General features: G+C 44.2%; 1 protein-coding gene across 2 annotated transcripts in view; it reads left to right on the plus strand.

The window, feature by feature from the left end:
- LOC139367077 (TGF-beta receptor type-1-like) overlaps positions 1-19,894 on the plus strand; it is a 55,197-nt gene extending 35,303 nt beyond the window's left edge. The window contains exons 3-9 of one of the 2 annotated variants that reach the window (XM_071105082.1): positions 4,436-4,672; positions 6,370-6,600; positions 7,154-7,321; positions 9,997-10,153; positions 12,731-12,855; positions 13,192-13,322; positions 17,197-19,894. In XM_071105082.1, coding sequence (XP_070961183.1) covers positions 4,436-4,672; positions 6,370-6,600; positions 7,154-7,321; positions 9,997-10,153; positions 12,731-12,855; positions 13,192-13,322; positions 17,197-17,322 — 1,175 coding nt within the window. In that variant the 3' untranslated portion in view covers positions 17,323-19,894. The remainder of the gene's footprint in view (positions 1-4,435; positions 4,673-6,369; positions 6,601-7,153; positions 7,322-9,996; positions 10,154-12,730; positions 12,856-13,191; positions 13,323-17,196) is intronic. The other variant, XM_071105083.1, reaches the window with a different exon arrangement.
- The last annotated feature ends 439 nt before the right edge of the window (positions 19,895-20,333 follow it).

Below are 20,333 nucleotides of genomic sequence, written 5' to 3' on the forward strand. Positions count from 1 at the left end.
AGTCTGGAGACGCTGTGGAGAACGTTCTGCTGCTTGCAACATCCTCCAGCATGACCGGTTTGGGGTGGCATTTATTTGGGGGGCCGCACAGCCCTCCATGTGCTCGCCAGAGGTAGCCTGACTGCCATTAGGTACCGAGATGAGATCCTCAGACCCCTTGTGAGACCATATGCTGGTGCGGTTGGCCCTAGGTTCCTCCTAATGAAAGACAAAGACAAACCTCATGTGTGTGTGTCAGCAGTTCCTGCAAAAGGAAGGCATTGATGCTATGGACTGGCCTGCCCGTTCCCCCAATTGAGACATCATGTCTCGCTCCATCCACCAACACCACGTTGCACCACAGACTGTCCAGGAGTTGGCGGATGCTTTAGTCCAGGTCTGGGAGGAGATCATCTGCCACCTCATCAGGAGCATGCCCAGGCGTTGTAGGGAGGTCATACAGGCACGTGGAGGCCACACACACTACTGAGCCTCATTTTGACTTGTTTTAAGGACATTACATCAAAGTTGGATCAGCCTGTAGTGTGGTTTTCCACTTTAATTTTGAGTGTGACTCCAAATCCAGACCTCCATGGGTTGATAAATGTTTTCTTTATTTTACTAGGCAAGTCAGTTAAGAACAAGTTCTTATTTTCAATGACGGGTTAACTGCCTGTTCAGGGGCAGAATGACAGATTTGTACCTTGTCAGCTCGGGGGTTTGAACTTGCAACCTTTCGGTTACTAGTCCAATGCTCTAACCACCAGGCTACCCTGCCGCCCCATAATATCGACAAACATGGCAAATGTTTTTTATAATCAATCCTCAAGGTGTTTTTCAAATCTCTTGATAATATATCAACCGGGACAATTGGCTTTTCAGTAGGAGCGAGAGGAAAAATGACAGTCTTTTACGCAAGAATCATTCTGAGAGCCCTCAGCTGGCCACTTACGCAATGTAGTCGTTTACGCTCATTCTTCAACATAAAGGCGTGAAACTACGTCAAAATGCTGTAGACACCTTAGGGAATACGTAGAAAAAGGAATCTGGTTAATATCCCTTTCAATGGCCAATAGGGGTACATAGGAACACAACGGTTTCAAAATAAGAGGCCCTTCCTGATTTGATTTTCCTCAGGGTTTCGCCTGCAATATCAGTTCTGTTCTACTCACAGACAATATTTTGACAGTTTTGGAAACTTTAGAATGTTTTCTATCCTAAGCTGTCAATTATATGCATATTCTAGCATCTGGTCCTGAGAAATAGGCGGTTTACTTTGGGAACGTTATTTTTCCAAAAATAAAAATAGTGCCCCCTAGTTTCAAGAGGTTAAACTGAACCTAACAAAACAATCCTTCTTTAAGCACAAAACTCTTTAGCTAGATGTAATATATATATATATATATATATATATATATATATATATATATATATATATATATATATATATATATATATAATATATATATATATATATATATATATATATATATATATATATATATATATATATATATATATATATATATATATATATATATAAAAGACTTGTATTATGCATCTTTATTGTTTTAGTTAGAACCGTTCTAATTAAAAGGGGGTGGATTACGTTGGGGGAAGTGTTCTCTTCCCCCCCCCCCCCCCCCCCCCCCCCCCCCCTTCTTTTTACTCCCCCACGTGGAAGTTTGTGCTCTCTGATTGGCTCAAAGTCAAGTTCTTGACCACTGACAAGCATTGCGAAGTAGAAACGGCAGGGTTGTTGGTACCCGTTCAGTACACAGCAGGGACGTATCTTGCTCTAGCAGGAGAAAGCACAGGAGGCTGTTCCAAGTACCTATCGACAGTTGTCAGATTTCTCGGTCTGTCTGTACCATTGAATGAATCACCCAATCTCTGAGCGTCATCACACACACACACACACACACACACACACACACACACACACACACACACACACAAAAGTCTTCAGTCCTAATTATGTTGTTACCTTGCCAATCCTAAATAGCCTTACCCATCAGTTATAAAACACATTATTACGACTGCCCTCTGTGCACAGAAATAGAATTAGGACAGAAATAACTGTCTTGAGATTGCCATGTAGGTAGAGGAGAGGATTTTAACAACCCAAAACCCTGTTTTTAAAGGATTGACCTAGGTTAACCTATACCCGTCTTGCTACACTAAGCATTTCGTTCTGGCATAACTTTCTGTATAGGAATTAAAACATTTATATGCAACAGATGGTTGCCCACGCAGTGTAGTGGCCCTGTTTTTGGCAAAAGGTAGATTTTTCTCCAAACTTTAACAATTCTGTCGCTGTACAAAGTAAGCCCACCTCTGCCCTTTTAAGTGTTGGCCGAAAGCCTTGGACCAGAGAACGCTCTGCTCCAGGTTTAATGCACAACTTCAGCGCACCCCACACTTGACCCTTTTCGTTTGATTATTTTCCTAGCTTCCCCTGCGACATTTACCAAATTAACTGCTCATAGTGTGTCATTGCAGGAGCACTTTCTGCCCCCCCCCCCCCCCCCCCCCTTTTTTTTTTTGTTGTTGCTGGTTTTCTAACTATTAGAGGAAATAGAGGAGATTGAGTGGCCAACACAGTAGGAGCCTTTCAGATACAGTCTTGTGGTCAAAACATTTTACTGTGGCCTTCAGGCCAGAACAGCTTCTCTTCCATCACTATTGATACAGCTAGAGCCTTGAGCCCCAGTGATTCATCCTATAGGCATGTGACTATACAGTATGTACTGTATCGACGTATGAAAGCGTATTAACCAGTGACTTGAAGACATTGGTGACACGGGCATATGACGTGCCATGCTATTCCTTCTGTCATCGCTTTCATATATTCAATGCTTTTTGAGGAAAAGGACCAAAGAGTCAAGACTGTAATGGTCAGACGTTTTTGAAAAGGTTGCTGGGGAACACTGGTGTGGGTATTCTGTTTTAAATGTACTTATAGGGTTATCCATACATGTCTAATCCAGCACTTGGGTTAAATAATGGGTATACATCCAACATTAGGCTCACTTCATGTCAACCAAAGGCTCATTCGCCTACTCTATCCTGGACCCCTTTTCACACACATCTTTGAAATTCTCTTAGGTCCAATTCAGACGTTTTTAACAATTAAGTACCATACTGTTATTTTTTTGCAATTAAAATGGTGAAGAATAAACAAATTAGTGATGCACCGATATGACATTTTTGGCCCAAACCGATATCCGCTGTGTACTACTCCCTTCACAGAACAGCTCAAACTGGCTCTAACCAGAATAGCAAGAGGGGGAGGCCCCGGTGCACAACTGAGCAAGAGGACAAGTACATTAGTATCTAGTTTGAGAAACAGACACCTCACAAGTCCTCAACTGGCAGCTTAATTAAATAGTACTCGCAAAATACCAGTCTCAACGTCAACAGCGAAGAGGCGACTCCGGGATTTTGGCCTTCTAGGCAGAGTCCCTATGTCCAGTGTCTGTGTTAATTTTCCCATCTTAGGCTTTTATTTTTATTGGCCAGTCTAAGATATGGCTTTTTCTTTGCAACTCTGCCTAGAAGGCCAGCATCCTGGAGTCGCCTCTTCACTGTTGAGACGGGTGTTTTGCGGGTACTATTTAATGAAGCTGCCAGTTGAGGAATTGTGAGGCGCCTGTTTCTCAAACTAGACACTCTAATACTTGTCCTCATGCTCAGTTGTGCACCGGGGCCTCCCACTCCTCTTTCTATTCTGGTTAGGGCCAGTCTGTGCTGTTCTGTGAAGGGAGTAGTACACAGTGTTGTACCAGAGCTTCAGTTTCGTGGCAATTTCACACATGGAATAGCCTTCATTTCTCAGAACAAGAATAGACTGACGTATTTCAGAAGAAAGGACTTTGTTTCTAGCCATTTTGAGCCTGTAATCGAACCCACAAATAATGATGCTCCAGATACTCAACTAGTCTAAAGAAGGCCAGTTTTATTGCTTCTTTAACCAGGACAACAGTTTTCAGCTTTGCTAACATAATTGCAAAAGGGTTTTCTAATGATCCATTTTATGTTATTTTAATGGACAAAAAATGTACTTTTCTTTCAAAAACAAGGACATTTCTAAGCAACCCAACTTTTGAATGCGCGTGTGTGTGTGTGTGTGTGTGTGTAACACACAGACACACAGACACACAGACACACACAAAGAAATCACATTTTTGGCTGTACTGGACCTTTTTAAATAGTTACTCATTTAGATGGAACAATTTGTAAAGAATGTCGACCGAAGTGAATTAACAAACTCCTATTCATTGTGAACAAAATACTAATTATTAAAAATAAAAAATAAATGAATTTATGTGCCCGTAGACATCTTTTTCTCTACGTCCAACCAGAGATGGGCCTAAAACCAAACCTAACACAGTCAAAAGAAAAGCAGCTGTATCTAGCTCCTCTTTTAACCCCTTCTCTTCCCTCCTACCCGTAGTGCCGACGGTGAAGCCGGTTCCCCTGGGGCCTGTGGCGCTGGCAGCGGTCATCGCGGGGCCTGTGTGCGTACTGTGCTTCGTGCTGATGCTGGTCTTCTACATCTGCCACAGCCGTGCGGGCGTCCACCACCGCGTACCCAACGAGGAGGACCCCTCCATGAACCACCCCTTCCTCAACGTGGGCTCCACCCTCCAAGACCTCATCTACGACATGACCACCTCTGGCTCCGGCTCTGGTGGGTTAGGTAGCCATGGGGTGAGGGGGTGGGGATGTGTGTGACTGTGTGTGACTGTGTTGGGGGGGGGTCTCTGTTCATGCAGGACTGCTCATGTTTCGTTATATTATTTAATAGATTTTTTTTCTTTATTTGTTTGTTTTAGTATTAATAGATCCTTTTGTTGTGTGCCTTATCTGCTCCGACGTGGCCACTTGTGTTGCGTTGCTTCTTTGTTTGGCTGTGTGTGTGCAATTGAATGAGCGTGCAACTGTTCAGTGCGCGAGCTTTCCAGCATGCGTCTTGGTGTGAGTGTGTGCCTGTGTGAATAACTGAGTGTGTGTGTGTAGCTACAGAACAGTGCTTAGAGAGACACTCCGCTGTGAGACGATGGGGAAATCGAGCCAGGGAGAAGTGACTCCCGCCCTCAGTGAGTGTGTAGTGAAGGCAGCCGTTATCTTATCGGTCCATCTCTAGCTCAGATGAGCTCAGCCTTAGCTGTGGCGTAATGGAAGCGGTGCGGCCCGTGGCTCTATTGACTGGGCGGCGCTAACACAGAGCGGCTGTAAAGCTGCTCTCAACCCCAGACGCCAGCCAAGGGACGTGGTGAGAGAACTGGCACGCGGAAACCTTGTCTTCTTGTTCCGACCAGCAATGAACAGCTCACTATCAGGACTGGCAGAGAAATCCACACCTCTACCTCTAGGATACCTGGATTTGATTCAGAATCAACTTCTTGGGACTTTTTGCGCGAAAGTGTGAATAGATTTTTAGTTATCATTTGTAGGATTTTCCATTCTAGGACCAAGTTGATTTGTACTTTCTGCAAGATATCAAAACTGGAGGACCAGTTAAGTCCACAGTCTAACTGAATTTGACAAACCTGTCAGTGGCTCCTTTTTTCCGGCTTTTAGAGTGGATTTTTCATTTTCAGAATGGGATCTTAAATTACCCAGCTTAATGTTTTGCTCTTTGTCGAAGCAGGTGGATAAATCCACAGTCTGCCTTAATTAAGTACACACGGACAAAAAGGATGAGGAGCACGGCACAGACGAAAGACTTTCAAAAGTACGATTTAGGGGCCTACTATAGTCATGGAAAAACCAAGGCACTCAGTCCACTCATGCAGCATGTAGACTAAAATATTATTTTCCAGGATGTCACGGCACACATCTAGTGAACATCAGACCCTGCTAGGATCATAGTGACCCATCTGTCTCCTCCCTGCTCTCCTCTCTCCTCATACAGCTAGCTAGCCCACCACAACCTACGCTCGGTTTGATTTCTAACGGCCCTGACCTCCACGGCCTCTACAGCCTGGCTATTTCTGCTGCTGCTAGTACCTGCGGCTTTCAACTTCTCAACCCCTCCCTGCAGGCCCCACAGTAAATAGCTGATGGTCCAGCTGGTGAAATTAAAGAGAGCGATAGATATATTTACCCAGGAGCACAACTCTGGCCTGTTTGTGACGGTTTCAGTTTCAATATGTTTAAGGTTTAAAAAAAATAAAGAAATGCATTTGCTGAATATTGTCCGAAAAGCCGCAGAACAGACAATTAGCCAATCACTTTGTACACTGAGGTTAGTTCCTGGTCATTTTCATGACGTCGTCCTTTGGATTACTTTCTTCTTAAGCAGAAGTTGTTACCTATGTACATTGCTAGCGAGTGACCAGTCCCGTTTTGTAGCGCATTTCTAAACCATCTTCTTCCTCCCAGGTCTGCCCCTGCTGGTTCAGAGGACCATAGCCCGGACCATCATCCTCCAGGAGAGCATCGGGAAGGGCCGCTTCGGCGAGGTGTGGCGGGGGAAGTGGCGAGACGAAGAGGTGGCGGTCAAGATCTTCTCGTCCCGCGAGGAGCGCTCGTGGTTCCGCGAGGCTGAGATCTACCAGACAGTCATGCTGCGTCACGAGAACATCCTGGGCTTCATCGCTGCCGACAACAAAGGTACGACCAATCACAGCTCACCTCTAAAGAGTAGAACCACTTGTAGGGGCGCTTTTTTATTGTTTTTACTTGCCGGACCTTACGATTCGTAATGCCCCTCTATTAGGGTTTAGGATATGGTAGACCGTGCTGGTGTGGGCTTGTAACGGTTTGATAATCATGATAAAGGTTCACTTCAGCATATTTGGATGCAGTCTAGTGATCTCAGTGCAGAATCCCTGCTAGAGAGCCAGGGGTAGGTGTGTGTGTTTCTAGAGTCGGTTGTAGTAGTTGTGCTCAGTCCAGCTGGTCTGAGCTCTCTCTGACCATCTGGAGGTAACATTACATTGCTCTGAGGAGAACCAACTCACTGTGTTCATTAACCTCTCCCTCCCTCCCTCTTTCTGTCTGTCTCTCTCTCTCTCTCGCTCTGTCTTTCCCTCCCTCGGTCACTCGGTCTTTCTCGGTCTGTCTGTTTCTTTTTGTTTTTCTCTCACTCATCTTACTCTACTTTATCTCTCTGTACATGTATCCCTCTCCCCTCCCTCTTTCTGTTACCCCCTTCTCTTTCCAGATAATGGGACATGGACCCAGCTGTGGCTGGTATCAGACTACCATGAGCATGGCTCTTTGTTTGACTACCTGAACCGCTACACCGTCACCGTGGAGGGCATGATCAAACTTTCCCTGTCCACTGCCAGCGGCCTGGCCCACCTCCACATGGAGATCGTTGGCACGCAAGGTGAGTAACAGCTATGTTGACCAATCACAGTCAATCAGTGACTGGTGACAGCAACACCCACCAATCAGCGACTGAGGACTTTACTCTTTGTCAAGAGATGGGAGTCGGAACATTTGCCTTTTGGCTTCACGTAGAATAGTAATGTGTTACAAACTGTGTGTAACATAGCCACCAAATGACATGCATACAATACTTCACACATATATCTGTACTCTAATCATAATGTTCACACATTAGGTTTGTATCATGGGCATAGAAAGGGGAACTTGGACGTTTGACTATGATGACAAGCGGGTCCACTCCCCACTGTAGGGAAATCCCAGTCTATATCTGTAAATAGATGTTAAATCATCCCTGTCGGGCCTCTGTAGTTGATCTCCTGATGGCACACTACCTACCTAGTTATTATTCCCTATTATCAACTATGAAATAACACATATGGAATCATGTTAAACAAATCAAAATACTTTATATTTGAGATCCTTCAAAAAGCCACCCTTTACCTTGATGACAGCTTTGCACACTCTTGGCATTCTCTCAACCAGCTTCACCTGGAAAAAGTCTTGAAGGAGTTTCCACATATGCTGAGCACTTGTTTGGCTGTTTTTCCTTCACTTTGAGGTCCGACCCATACCAAACCATCTCAAATGGGCTGAGGTTGGGTGATTGTGGAGGCCAGGTCATCTGATGCAGCACTCCATCACTCTCCGTCTTGGTCAAATAGCCCTTACACAGCCTGGAGGTGTGTTGGGTCATTGTCCTGTTGAAAAACAAACGATAGTCCCAAAATTCTAAATAAATTACTTAGTGTCACCAGCAAAGCACCCCCACACCATAACACCTTCTCCTCAATGCTTTACGGTGGGAAATACACATGCAGAGATCATCTGTTCACCCACACAGCGTCTCACAAAAACACGGCGGTTGGAACAAAATATCTCAAATTTGGACTCATCAGACCAAAGGACACATTTCCACCGATCTAATGTCCATTGCTCATGTTTCTTGGCCCAAGCAAGTCTCTTCTTAGTATTGGTGTCCTTTAGTAGTGGTTTCTTTGCAGCAATTCGACCATGAAGGCCTGATTTCATGCAATCTCCTCTGAACAGGTTGGTAACTCTGATTAACATGTCCTCTGAAGCGGTCCTCATGAGAGCCAGTTTCATCATAGTGCTTGTTCTTGCCATAATATGGAGTTGGTCTTTTACCAAATAGGGCTATCTTCTGTATACCACCCCTACCGTGTCACAATACAACGGATTTGTTTCAAACACATTAAAAAGGAAAGAAATTCCACAAATGTACTTTTAAGAAGGCACACCTGTTAATTTAAATGCATTTCCGGTGACTACCTCATGAAGCTGGTTGAGAGAGTGCAAAGCTGTCAAGGAAAAGGGTGACTACTTTCTAGAATCTCAATATAAAATATATTTTGATTTAACACTTTTTTTGGTTACTACATAATTCCATATGTGTTATTTCATAGTTTTGATGTCTTCACTATTATTCTACAATATAGAGAATAGTACAAAAATAAATAAAGAAAAACCCTTGAATGAGTAGGTGTTCTAAAACTTTTGACTGGTAGTGTATGCATATATACAGTTGAAGTCTGAAGTTTACATACACCGTAGCCAAATACAGTTAAACATTCTTTTTTTTTTTTTTACTGTTTCTGACATTTAATCCTAGTAAAAAATTCCCTGTTTTAGGTCAGTTAGGATCGGCGCTTTATTTTACGAATGTGAAATGTCAGAATAATAGTAGTGATTTTATTTCAGCTTTTTTTTTTTATTGCATTCCCAGTGGGTCAGAAGTTTACATACACTCAATTAGTAGGTACACCTCCAATAGGCTAATTGGCATCATTTATCAGAAGGTTCTAAAGCCATGACATCATTTTCTGGAATTTTCCAAGCTGTTTTAAGGCACAGTCAACTAAGTGTATGTTAACTTCTGACCCACTGGAATTGTGATACAGTGAATGATAAGTGAAATAATCTCTGTAAACAATTGTTGGAAAAATTACTTGTCATGTACAAATTAGATGTCCTAACCAACTTGACGAAACTATAGTTTGTTAACAAGAAATTTGTGGAGTGGTTGAAAAACAAGTTTTAATGACACCAACCTAAGTGTATGTAAACTTCCGATTTCAACTGTACCATATACAGGACCTTTTATTATGGGTCTATTTTATTTTCTATCTGAAGATGCAGGATATGCCAATGCAAAGAGTGTGCTTTCAGCTGTCCAGTTTTTTCAGATCAGTACGGATACAAGGAGTAAGGAGAGGAGACCACTTAAGACTATTGAGATGCACCCCCACTCTCTCCACTCCTATGTCAAATACAATCATGTAGGCACCAGCGGGGACAGGCAGTCTTTATCTTTTCATTTTTTCTCCTCTCACTGTCCGACCTTTGCATCAGTGAGCTCTCAATCTAATTTCTCTCTCTCTTTTTTGTCACTCTCTTTCCTCTCTCTCCTTCCTTCCCTCTCTTTCTCTCCTCTTCCCACCCTCTCTTTCCCACCCTCTCTTCTCCCACTCTCTCATCTCTTTTTTCTCTTTCCCACTCTTTCTTCTTCCTTCCTCTCTTCTCCTCTCCCACACTTCTTCCTTTCTCTCTTCTTCCATCCTTTCTCCCCCCCCCCCCCCCCCCCCCCAATTCCAGGGAAGCCGGCCATCGCCCACAGGGACCTGAAATCTAAGAACATCCTGGTGAAGAAGAGCGGGACATGCTGCATCGCTGACCTGGGCCTGGCCGTGCGCCACGACTCCGCCACTGACACCATCGACATCGCCCCCAACCACAGAGTAGGAACCAAAAGGTAACTGGACTCCCCATTTGGGCTCCGCTGCCCTCTTATGCCTGTTATTTGGCCTGGCAATATGATATGACTGAGTCGCCATGCCGGCTCTTTGATGTGGTTAGTGGCGACTTCAAACTACTCCCCCCTCGACGTTGGAACGGGAATCAAAAGGTAACAGGAGCCCTTTGACGGCCATTCTGGCTCCACGAGCTGTCATTGGTTGTAATGATGTGGTGGGAGGTGGAGGTGCCTTGTAAACTGTTCGTCCATTCTGGCTCCAGAGTGCTGCCAAGCCCCCAACCACAGTGTGTGAAACTCAAAGGTAACTGGAGTCCCCAGGGGCGGCCTCTTTCGAGTCGTCATTCATAGTGACTGGAGCCATCACCCCGACTCCCAGCTCCAACAACTACTGCTCGCCGTAATAGGTGAAGGTGCTGTGAAATCGGTAGCAGGTAGGGAGGGAGGGCAGCTGCGAGGGAAGGAGGAAAGGAGAGGAGGAGCACACGGCGTGAGTAATTACATGGAAACACGCTGCCCATACAAATGCGCCGTCTCTACCTCACTGCAGCAGCAACAGTGATGTTTTATGAAACCATGTCTTGTTTCAAAGTAGCCAGGCCAAAATACAACCATAGAAATGTTGAGGGAATTATTTTAAAGACCCATAATATGCCATTGAAACCAGCATTTTTCTTGTGTTTTCTTGGTTTTTAAATCAATGTTATTTTATTGTCCAGCAGCCAAAGGCATAATCCTAGTCCTTTTAGTAACCCATGCTGATTCGTCTTTAGATCTCCCCTCTTTCTTAATTTCTAAAATATATTTTCATATCTGTCACATGAAACCGCTAGCGCGTGCCATTTTCCCAGTAATTGCATTTTGGAACGTTCATGCGGCCATATGCGCATTGTTGAGTTTATCAGCCTCTGCTTTAAGAAAGATATACATTCTATGCAGTGGTTCATCCCAGAACTGTCCCAGGGTCTGTTTTGAACTGTAGACATTTTTTTTCTCTTTTCGGGATACCCTTAATTTTCGAGCCCTGGAGGGTATTATTTTAGTATTTGGTTGTAATTGTAATATTTTATAGGCTACCAAGGGTAACCAACCATCCTCCAACAGAGCCTTAAAGGGGCAGTGTTGTATTTTGAAGCAGACTTGAATAGGCAAAGAAGCCAATAGGTGTAGCCTACATTTTTATCTGATTCTCTGTGGTGAAAAAGATAGTACAGCATTTTATTTTGTAAGGTGGTTCCTTGCATCGTACGATGATGTAAAAATGGTGTTGCAGACCTATTTTTTTTCTTCTTTTTTTGACAATTGACTTGAGCTTTTGGACGAGTAAAAAATATGTCCTACTTGTGAAGCCCTGCTAGAAACATGTCCCCTATCTTTCCTCCCACCGCACTCATGTTTCATGTAGCATTGCCCTGGGGCTGAGGAATGGGGACTGTGGGCGTGAGGGGGGGGGGGGGGAATCAATGCTGCAGAACCAATACTGAGTCATAGATGGGGTGGGGTGGTCGATGGCATTACCACAGTTTACTATGGTCATTGTCGGTAGGTGGTGGAGCTGCATTAATTAGTGCACTGACACATTGGCGCTGGTAGACAATGTCAAGAGTTTTTCTACCGTTCTGGAGTAGCACGGGAGACCCCCTTTCTCTTTGCGGTGGGTGGTTGTGTTGTGGTCCTTGCTGGCTCTGTGTCTGTCTGTCTCTGTTCAGCTGGCCCACTGGAATCTGTGTGGCTTAGTGAGGCTCACAGCTCTGGGACTGGGGAGGGAGATTAGGCGCAGCGCTAACACCCTTCCTTCCGGTGGCTCCCAACTTTCCAGAGGGGAGGGTAGCCCCCTTCCCAAAACATTCGCTCTCATCTCCAGCTGGGAATCTGGGATTCCTTCTTAAGGAACAAAATGTCCTCTCTCTAACGACAGTATTAGAGATTGACCCAAAAACTGATCTGTCAGTTTTGTGTTTGAGGTCTAATGGTGCAGGTGAGAATCTGGAGGAGGGGAAACTGATTGTCCATCTGTGCCAGAAACTTCCAACCGGAGAGATTTGCTGGTTATCAAGAATGTTGTTCATCTACAAATGCTGAGGAAGACAATGTTTCATATCTCTCTGAGAAGCTGTGTTTGGAAAACACGCCTGGCGGCCTAGCAGAGGATAGAATCCGTTTTTTGTTTGAATTTAAAAAAATTAAAATCAGAGGAATGATTGTGTCTTTTATTGCTCTGAGTGTGTTGGGCAAATATTGATTCACTTCTAACTGCTCTGTGATATGAGCATTTCTGAAACGCTCTCAAATGCACGGGGTGTTTGTAGGTGTATTGACACCAAACCTTTTGATGTTTTTTTTATTGTCATTATGAAACTCCAGCTCAAGGAATTCAATTGAAGACATTTTTTCTCAGTGTGGAAGGTTGTGAATTGAATGCTGCATAAGACGGTGCATAAGTGTGTGTGCGCGGTCAGTCTACTGTAGTATCTAACCAACCTTGCCGTCTCTCTCTCTCTCTCTCTCTCTCTCTCTCTCTCTCTCGCTCTCGCTCTCGCTCTCGCTCTCGCTCTCTCTCTCTCTCTCTCTCTCCAGGTATATGGCACCAGAGGTGCTGGACGACTCGATAAACATGAAGCATTTTGAGTCATTTAAGAGGGCAGATATCTACGCCATGGGCTTGGTTTTCTGGGAGATAGCCAGTAGATGCTCTCTAGCAGGTACGTGCGTTGGTCCCCCTGTAGATCCTCCGTTATTAATTCACTGTCTGTTGCGCCCCCGATATCAACAGTTGGTGAGTAATATGATGGCGCATAGCAAGTTTATTAGTTCATGAACTAATTCTCTGGTTCTGTTGGATTATCACTGTATATACAAATCACATACATTTCCTTTTTGAAGTACATGAGCTACTTCCTCTGGGATGTTTATGATATATACTGTGCGGAGGACAAACACATTTCCCTCGAGGGATAATAAACATTTGTTGTATTGTGTTGTAAGTACCGTTAGCGGTTTGTGATGTATTTTAACGCGTCTGACGTGATTTGCGTCAGGCATCGTTGAAGACTACCAGCTGCCATACCATGACCTGGTGCAGTCAGACCCTTCTGTAGAGGAGATGAGGAGGGTGGTGTGTGAGCAGAAGCTACGGCCCAACATTCCAAACCGTTGGCAGAGCTGTGAGGTACGTCACACACACACACACACACACACACACACACACACACACACACACACACACACAGGACCTTCATATCATTAAAAATGCTTTTATTTTTATTGCTTTGGTTTTTAAACCATTCACATTCCAAGTTCTGAGGTACGGCTCACCTTAAGAAATGTGTAGTGTCTTCTCTTTGCAGCCATAATAACTAGCCAATTTCATCAACTGAAAATCCACATGACATGACGCGTTTAAACCAAGAACGATCGCAGCCCACAAACCTGAAACTCTCCCATGCGTCTATCGATCTCAATAAGACTGGTCTCACAAGCTAGTGTTTCCCTCTCTCCTCAGTAGCACCACAGTCCCTCCCTCAGAGAGTAACCATCCACCCCGAGGGGAAGAAAGTGTGCTGCGTTTCTCCCCTCTGTCTCAGGTTTCCCTCCTTCACGGCATCACACTCTGTTTACAAGGCTCTTTTTTCCCCCTCTTTTGCTCTTTCTTTCATCCTCTCTGTTTATTGGTGTTCCTGTTTATTGACTGTAAAACCGAACAATTAGATTAGAGCCAATCCAAAGTAATACAATCTTGTAATCTAATCTGGCCACTACGACCATGCCTTTATGGCTGCCAAGCTGTTGTGACTGTGCTGCACCTGCCATTCAACACAACACAGTGACAAGACAATGATCGATCAACCGGAGAGAAAGATGTCCCTGATACCAAAATAATAGTCTAATGGGTATAGATATTAAGCTATATTCTATATTTCTGCCTTCTGCCAAGTTGTTTGCTAAGTTGTCCCCATACCAAAAACCTTTTTATAAAAAAAATGTATTTATAATTAAGATGAATACATACATGCAACCTACGGCAACACAAATACTAAGCAATGTAGCATGCCAGTACCAATCGTACAGTACAACTAACATAATATGTCAAGACATACAGGTCTGGTTTCCCAGAAACAGATTAAGCCAAATCTCGGACTGAGAAACGCTTTCATTGGAGAATCTCAGTTTAGCATAGGCCTAGCATTAACCACCCCAAAATTGAAATATACAGCCAGAGGAAAGTCATTCTCCTCTTCTTTCCCGGGTTTTAATTGAGGCTAGCTACGGCTGAGGGGGCAGTGGTTTAATGTGCCAATGGGCAGATGGCGCCTCAGCGGCCGCCACTCGTTCCCAGGTCAGGCCGTAAACACAGATGCCTTTTGTTGAGACTGGCGTGTTGCACCGCCACGGTGAGTCAGCCACACCCTGCCAACAACAATACGACCAGTAGGAGGAGGACTGAGAGGAGGAGTGTGTCTGTCTGGTTGGATAGAGCAGAGAATAGTGAGGGGACCACCTTGGGGCACCCTCTCCAAACAGACAGTGGTGTAGTTTATGATGAGGTACAGATTATCCTCGTAATGACTTCTCAGAGGACTTCCTTGCAGACAGACCAAACTGCTGCTTATGTTCATACAGGTGGTTTGGGCTGCTAGGGTAGTTTTGGTATTTAGTGAGAGACTCTTTGTTTTCTCTGAGTCAGGCAGAGCGTGACATGTGGAGAGCCTTCCCAGCCTTGTTTTGTGTCTGACAGCATGACCCTGAAAAACCGCTCTGTCTCACCACAAGCTATGGTTTCAGGGAGGTGTGTGTGTGTCTAGTCAGTTTGCACACAATGTGTGTGTGTATTCGGTTTGCATACTACATGTGTGCGTACGTGCAGTAAAGTGCACACACACACACATCCCTCTGTGCTCTTTAGCTAGCTAGTCACTGGGGCGTTCCTGTGGTTTCCAGCCCACAGCCCCACGGTGGCCTTGTAAACTCTCCAGATAACATCTCCCCTGTGCGTTCTTCTCACATGACTCACCCCTCTCCTGTTTCCCACTCTGGAGAAGAATCCTCTTAGCCAGTCAATCTGTTTCATCAGAACCACACGTTGGGTATGAAAAGTCTGGTCGATACAGATTTGGGCCAGACCAGGGCCCCCTGGTCCAAAGTAGTGCACTATATCAAAAGTAGTCCACTATGTAGGTAATAGGGTACCGTTCCAGTCAGATGCACACTTAGTCATTTCTAGGTGTCAGGATTACGCCGTGTTCTGGCCTTGAGTCCATTCAGGCATACAAAACAGAGAGCGCTGTGAATGCTTCTTAAAGCAGTAGCCAGCGTGGAGACTAGCTGCTGAAAAGGCCCTGCTGGATGTGAGTCAGTGTAATCTATGTTTGTCAACACACTGCAGCAGATTGTGGGGGAGGTGAGGGACCGTGGTGGGCTGCTGCTGCTCTGCTACTACTGTGCCAGACTTCTCCCACAACCAGGCTATCACTAATACTATTACTGAATAGGGAAGCAAAATATTTGGAACTGAATAGGGAAAGTCTAGACTCTTAGATCAGTGGGGATCTTTCTATGAGTCCCAACTGTATTGAATGTCCCAGGGTCTCAACATGTGAACTTGGGTAATGTCACAGCTTCTGAAACAATAGTGTGTTTTTTTTATAGTGTGTATCTCTCTAGCCTGTCTCTTACTCTTATCCATAGTGTATTGGTACATTTTCGATTTATTTTATTTCCGAGTCATACACCAATTGGTATGTGTTCACAAAAACATTTTTTTAGTTTTTTTTGTTGCATTAAACAAATTGAATGCATTTCACAATTTTTAAATGCACAATTATCAATCCTAAATATTTTAACGTCATTCAAATATGCATTGTGTAAGTGTTTCACTGTTGACGTTGTCGCTAGTACAGTGCTAGGACATGACCAAAATGAGTAATCATAACCAAACACTTCCACACACAGAATTACGTGATCTCTGTGGTTAAACACGCCCATTCAAATTGCGGGCATCTCCCACAACTGGAGCGTATACATAGCCACTGGCGTGGGTTGTATTAAGAGACCGTAGCTGATGCGGCGGCGAGGTCTACTTGTCAGAAAGCTTCCTGAAGAGTATTTGTCAGCGTTAATCCAAACGAGTGCACTCTGTCTTAATAAGCACTGGTGGAAATCTCCAAGATTATGTCCTCGACAGGTTTCTGAGAGATGTAGACAAATTATGGCCAGAAAACAGATGCTGTTTACAAGGCTGGCAACAAAATGATTCAGCGTCTCATTCCAGCTCCTCAAAAAACATACTATCCTTTTAAGAAATTAAGGGTAAGGGGATTTTGGCAATGAACCTACTTCCCTAGAGTTGGATGAACTTGTGGTTTTATGTCTCTGCATCTAGTATGCAGGAAGTTGCAGGTAATTTTGCAAGCAAATGCTAACTAGTTTCACGCAAAGACTTCGGGTACACCTAGTATGCTCGGTGCCACAATCTTGAACCGTTACCACAATCCCGAACTATCCCTTTAAACAAGTTTTTGACGAATGAGCATCAGATTGGTCCAGGGTTTTCAATTTAGGAGAGCAAAACAGGGCTATTGTTGAAGTAGGTATTGGGTCACCTTGTACACCCAATGGCCACAGCCAAGCCTCTCAGGAGTCTAACAGTGGAAACGATAAAAACATCAGTAAGTGGTTCAGAGCCCAGGGGCCCAGGTTCACAAAACCTTCTTAAAGAAGACATTTTTTTCTTAACTGCCACCCCCCCCCCCCCCCCCCCGTACTTTCTATAGTTAAGCAAAGTTGCTATTCCTCAAAGGTTCTTGGAAATGTTCTTGCGCTATTTATGTTTCTCCTTAAACAAAAAGTGTTTGTTTGGGTGCAGTGAGGAGGGTGGGGTGGGAACTCTCCTCATGTGTGTGATGCACACTGGTATATTGCCTCTCTCTGTTCTGGGTATACAAAACCACTGTTTACTAATATCATTGTCATGATAATAAATACTCCTACACACCTCTGTTCTAACACGTTGCTTTAGTGACGTTTTTTCTCTCTCTTTCCTCCAGGCTCTGCGGGTAATGGCTAAGATCATGAGGGAATGCTGGTATGCCAACGGAGCCGCCCGCCTCACTGCGCTACGCATCAAGAAGACTCTTTCTCAGCTCAGCCAATCAGAGGGCATCAAGATGTAGACACACTTTCTCTTATTATATTATTCATAATCTTATTATTTTATTATTACCATCATTAGTTCTCGCTCCGCTGTTCCTCCTCTTGGTTTGAAAGGAGAGGCGGCTCGGTGAAGTTTTACTCTGATATCCCCCGACCACTCCCTAAATGCCGGCATCGTTTCCTCGTCGCCCCACCGACCGGCGCGTGGATCTATTTCCTGTATCACGGAGGTGATGGATGGATCTGGTGGAGGGATGTTTGCCAGTGCAAACCACACCCCCCATGTCCTCAAGATTGGTGGGATCACTTCCTCCAGTGCTCGTGAATTACCTATCAGGGTGATTACAGGCCGACGTAGTCCCACCCTGCCACAGACCCATCTCTCAATGCTGTTCTGCGGAAACCAGAGGAAAGGAACAACGACCCATAAGAAAAACCCTAAGGTTGCACGACTGCTGGTCATAACATTCAGGTGACAATGCCTCCATTCCAACAACAAATGTTCTGCCACTGGGCGAGGTAGCTTGGACTCGACGAGAACCGCCCAAGAAAAAGACTGAACGAACTATAGTTTGTTTATTTTTTTACCATCTGGTACTTAAAAACGAGCATATTAATTGAGTTATTATTTGTGTTTTTTTCCATGGAGAGATGCTGGTGTGCTGTTGGACTCATCTCTCTAGAAAATGTTGCATCTTTTTTTTAGTATTTCTTTCTCTTCTCCCTAGGTATCACGGTACAGGGGGTCTACAGGTCAGTTTAACTTATTGGTTTTTGTTTGCAAACAGAATGGACATGAGCTCATTCAGTCTTGGCCAACATGCTATGGCATATGCAATATAGATAAAATGTATCTATTTTATATACTCTGCTCTGCTACTACTATGACAACAACAGCTCGACAGTCGCCATCATGCCTTCCGAGCCAGGTGATAACCTGAAAGTGCCACTGCTTTAAACCTACCCCCCTTCTTCCCCTCTCATGTCAGTTACTGTGTGAGGGTGGATGGGTGGGTGGGTGTTGGTGTGGGTGGGTGTGTAAGATCACATGGAGACTTGACAGAAGCCCTCCCAGAGCTGTAGGAGCAGCAGGGAGTGTTCCTCCTCCTATGCACATGAAAGGACACATGTGGCCTTGCCACACTGCCAGGGGCAGCCACAATACCGCCTCTCTGGTGCCATCTACCCACCCCCCTCTCCCCCCTGCTGCCAGCCACCCTCATCAAAACAGCAACAAGGGATGTATTTTTACCCTCGCTCGCGCTCGCTCGCTCTCTCTCGCTCTCGCTCGCTCTCGCTCTCGCTCTCGCTCTCTCTCTCGCTCTCGCTCTCGCTCTCGCTCTCGCTCTCGCTCTCGCTCTCTCTCGCTCTCGCTCGCTCTCGCTCGCTCTCTCTCGCTCTCGCTCTCTCGCTCTCTCTCTCTCGCTCGCTCTCGCTCGCTCTCTCTCGCTCTCTCTCTCTGTATGGGAGAGCTCTCTGGACTATAGAAACGGCATACCAGACTGATAGTGGGGCTAGTACCCACAGGACTACAGAGGTCACCTCCAAAGTGGCTTTAAGGAGAAAGAAAAAACAGCGCAAGCATTACTGAAGTTGCCCTATAAACATGCATTGTTGGATTCTACTTTTTTGGGGGGTTGTTTCAGAGTGTGTGACGGCACACATTTATTGTTTTAAATGTCTCTTTAAATAAAAACATGGTGAAGTACATTCATTTAAATATAGCAAATGGATATTTACTAAGCCATAGGTTTCCCCTTTTTTTGTGCAACTTTTTCTACTACTACAAGAATGTACATTTACGGATAAAAATTATCTGTAACATTATGTAAACTGCTTCACATTTCAGCTTAGCAAATCTTAAGGGACCAATGGAGAGAGGCAGGATTGCTTTTGTTTTGTGAAAAGTAAGATGATAAATAATAACTATTAGAAAGTAGGGTCAATATTATATATAAAGAAAAAAAGTAAATATTGCACCAGATTTAAAGCTGCAATATGCAACTTTTTGGGCGACCTGTCAAAATTCATATAGAAATGTGAATTATAGATCTGTCATTCTCATTTGAAAGCAAGTCTAAGAATCGGTAGATCTGTTCTATGTGTGTTATTTCTGTGCTTCCTGTTTTTAAGTTTAGTTTTTGCTTTACTTTTGGTTTTGTGCACCAGCTTCAAACAGCTGAAAATATACTATTTTTGGTTATGGAAAATTTCACAGTGGTTTTGGTACAATGATTCTCTAAACTATACTTGCTTGTTTGGTCACACAAACTGAAATTAGGCTAACTATTAGAATTTTAGCATCCAGGAAGTGGCAGAGTGGTTTCTGCATAGTGCATCTTTAACAATTGTATGTTTTTGTTTGTATTGTAAGGTGCCCTATTGCCACACACCTAAACCTGCAAGCTGCATATTTATACCAATTTGGATAGTGCTCGTTTTGGTATGTTCAGTTTCCACAGTCTTGATGTCACTGCAGCTTATTGCTCTATTTCAGCATACTAAGCAAAACCTCATATTGGAGCATGTGTGAAAAAAAGATAATATTTTTTTTAATGAAAAACTGTGTTGTCAATTGTCACAAAAAATAAACAGAACCCCAAAAGATATGAGTACTTGGCAATAAGTGCACTTCTTCTGACCTAACTGCACGTGAACCTGTGTGGCAATAAGTGCACTTCTTCTGACCTAACTGCACGTGAACCTGTGTGGCAATAAGTGCACTTCTTCTGACCTAACTGCACGTGAACCTGTGTGGCAATAAGGTTGTCTTTGTTCTTGTATTATTCCTTTGGATTTCTCTACAACAGTCTGCTGTTTGGATGCATTGTATTTATCTATGGGACACTGTGCTGCTACAAAATGTCTGCCTCTGTTCAGAAACCAAGATGAGGTCAGAGATGCTCTGTGAGAGCCCTGATTGGATGTACATAACATATCCCACATGCCTCTTATTAGAACTGTGTCATTATGTTTTTGTCTCTACATGATTCACCATTGGTGTTCCCCAAGGGTGAGTGCTGGGATCTCT

This window comes from Oncorhynchus clarkii, chromosome 15 (genome assembly GCF_045791955.1).
Source record: "Oncorhynchus clarkii lewisi isolate Uvic-CL-2024 chromosome 15, UVic_Ocla_1.0, whole genome shotgun sequence".
Classification (NCBI taxonomy): domain Eukaryota; kingdom Metazoa; phylum Chordata; class Actinopteri; order Salmoniformes; family Salmonidae; genus Oncorhynchus; species Oncorhynchus clarkii.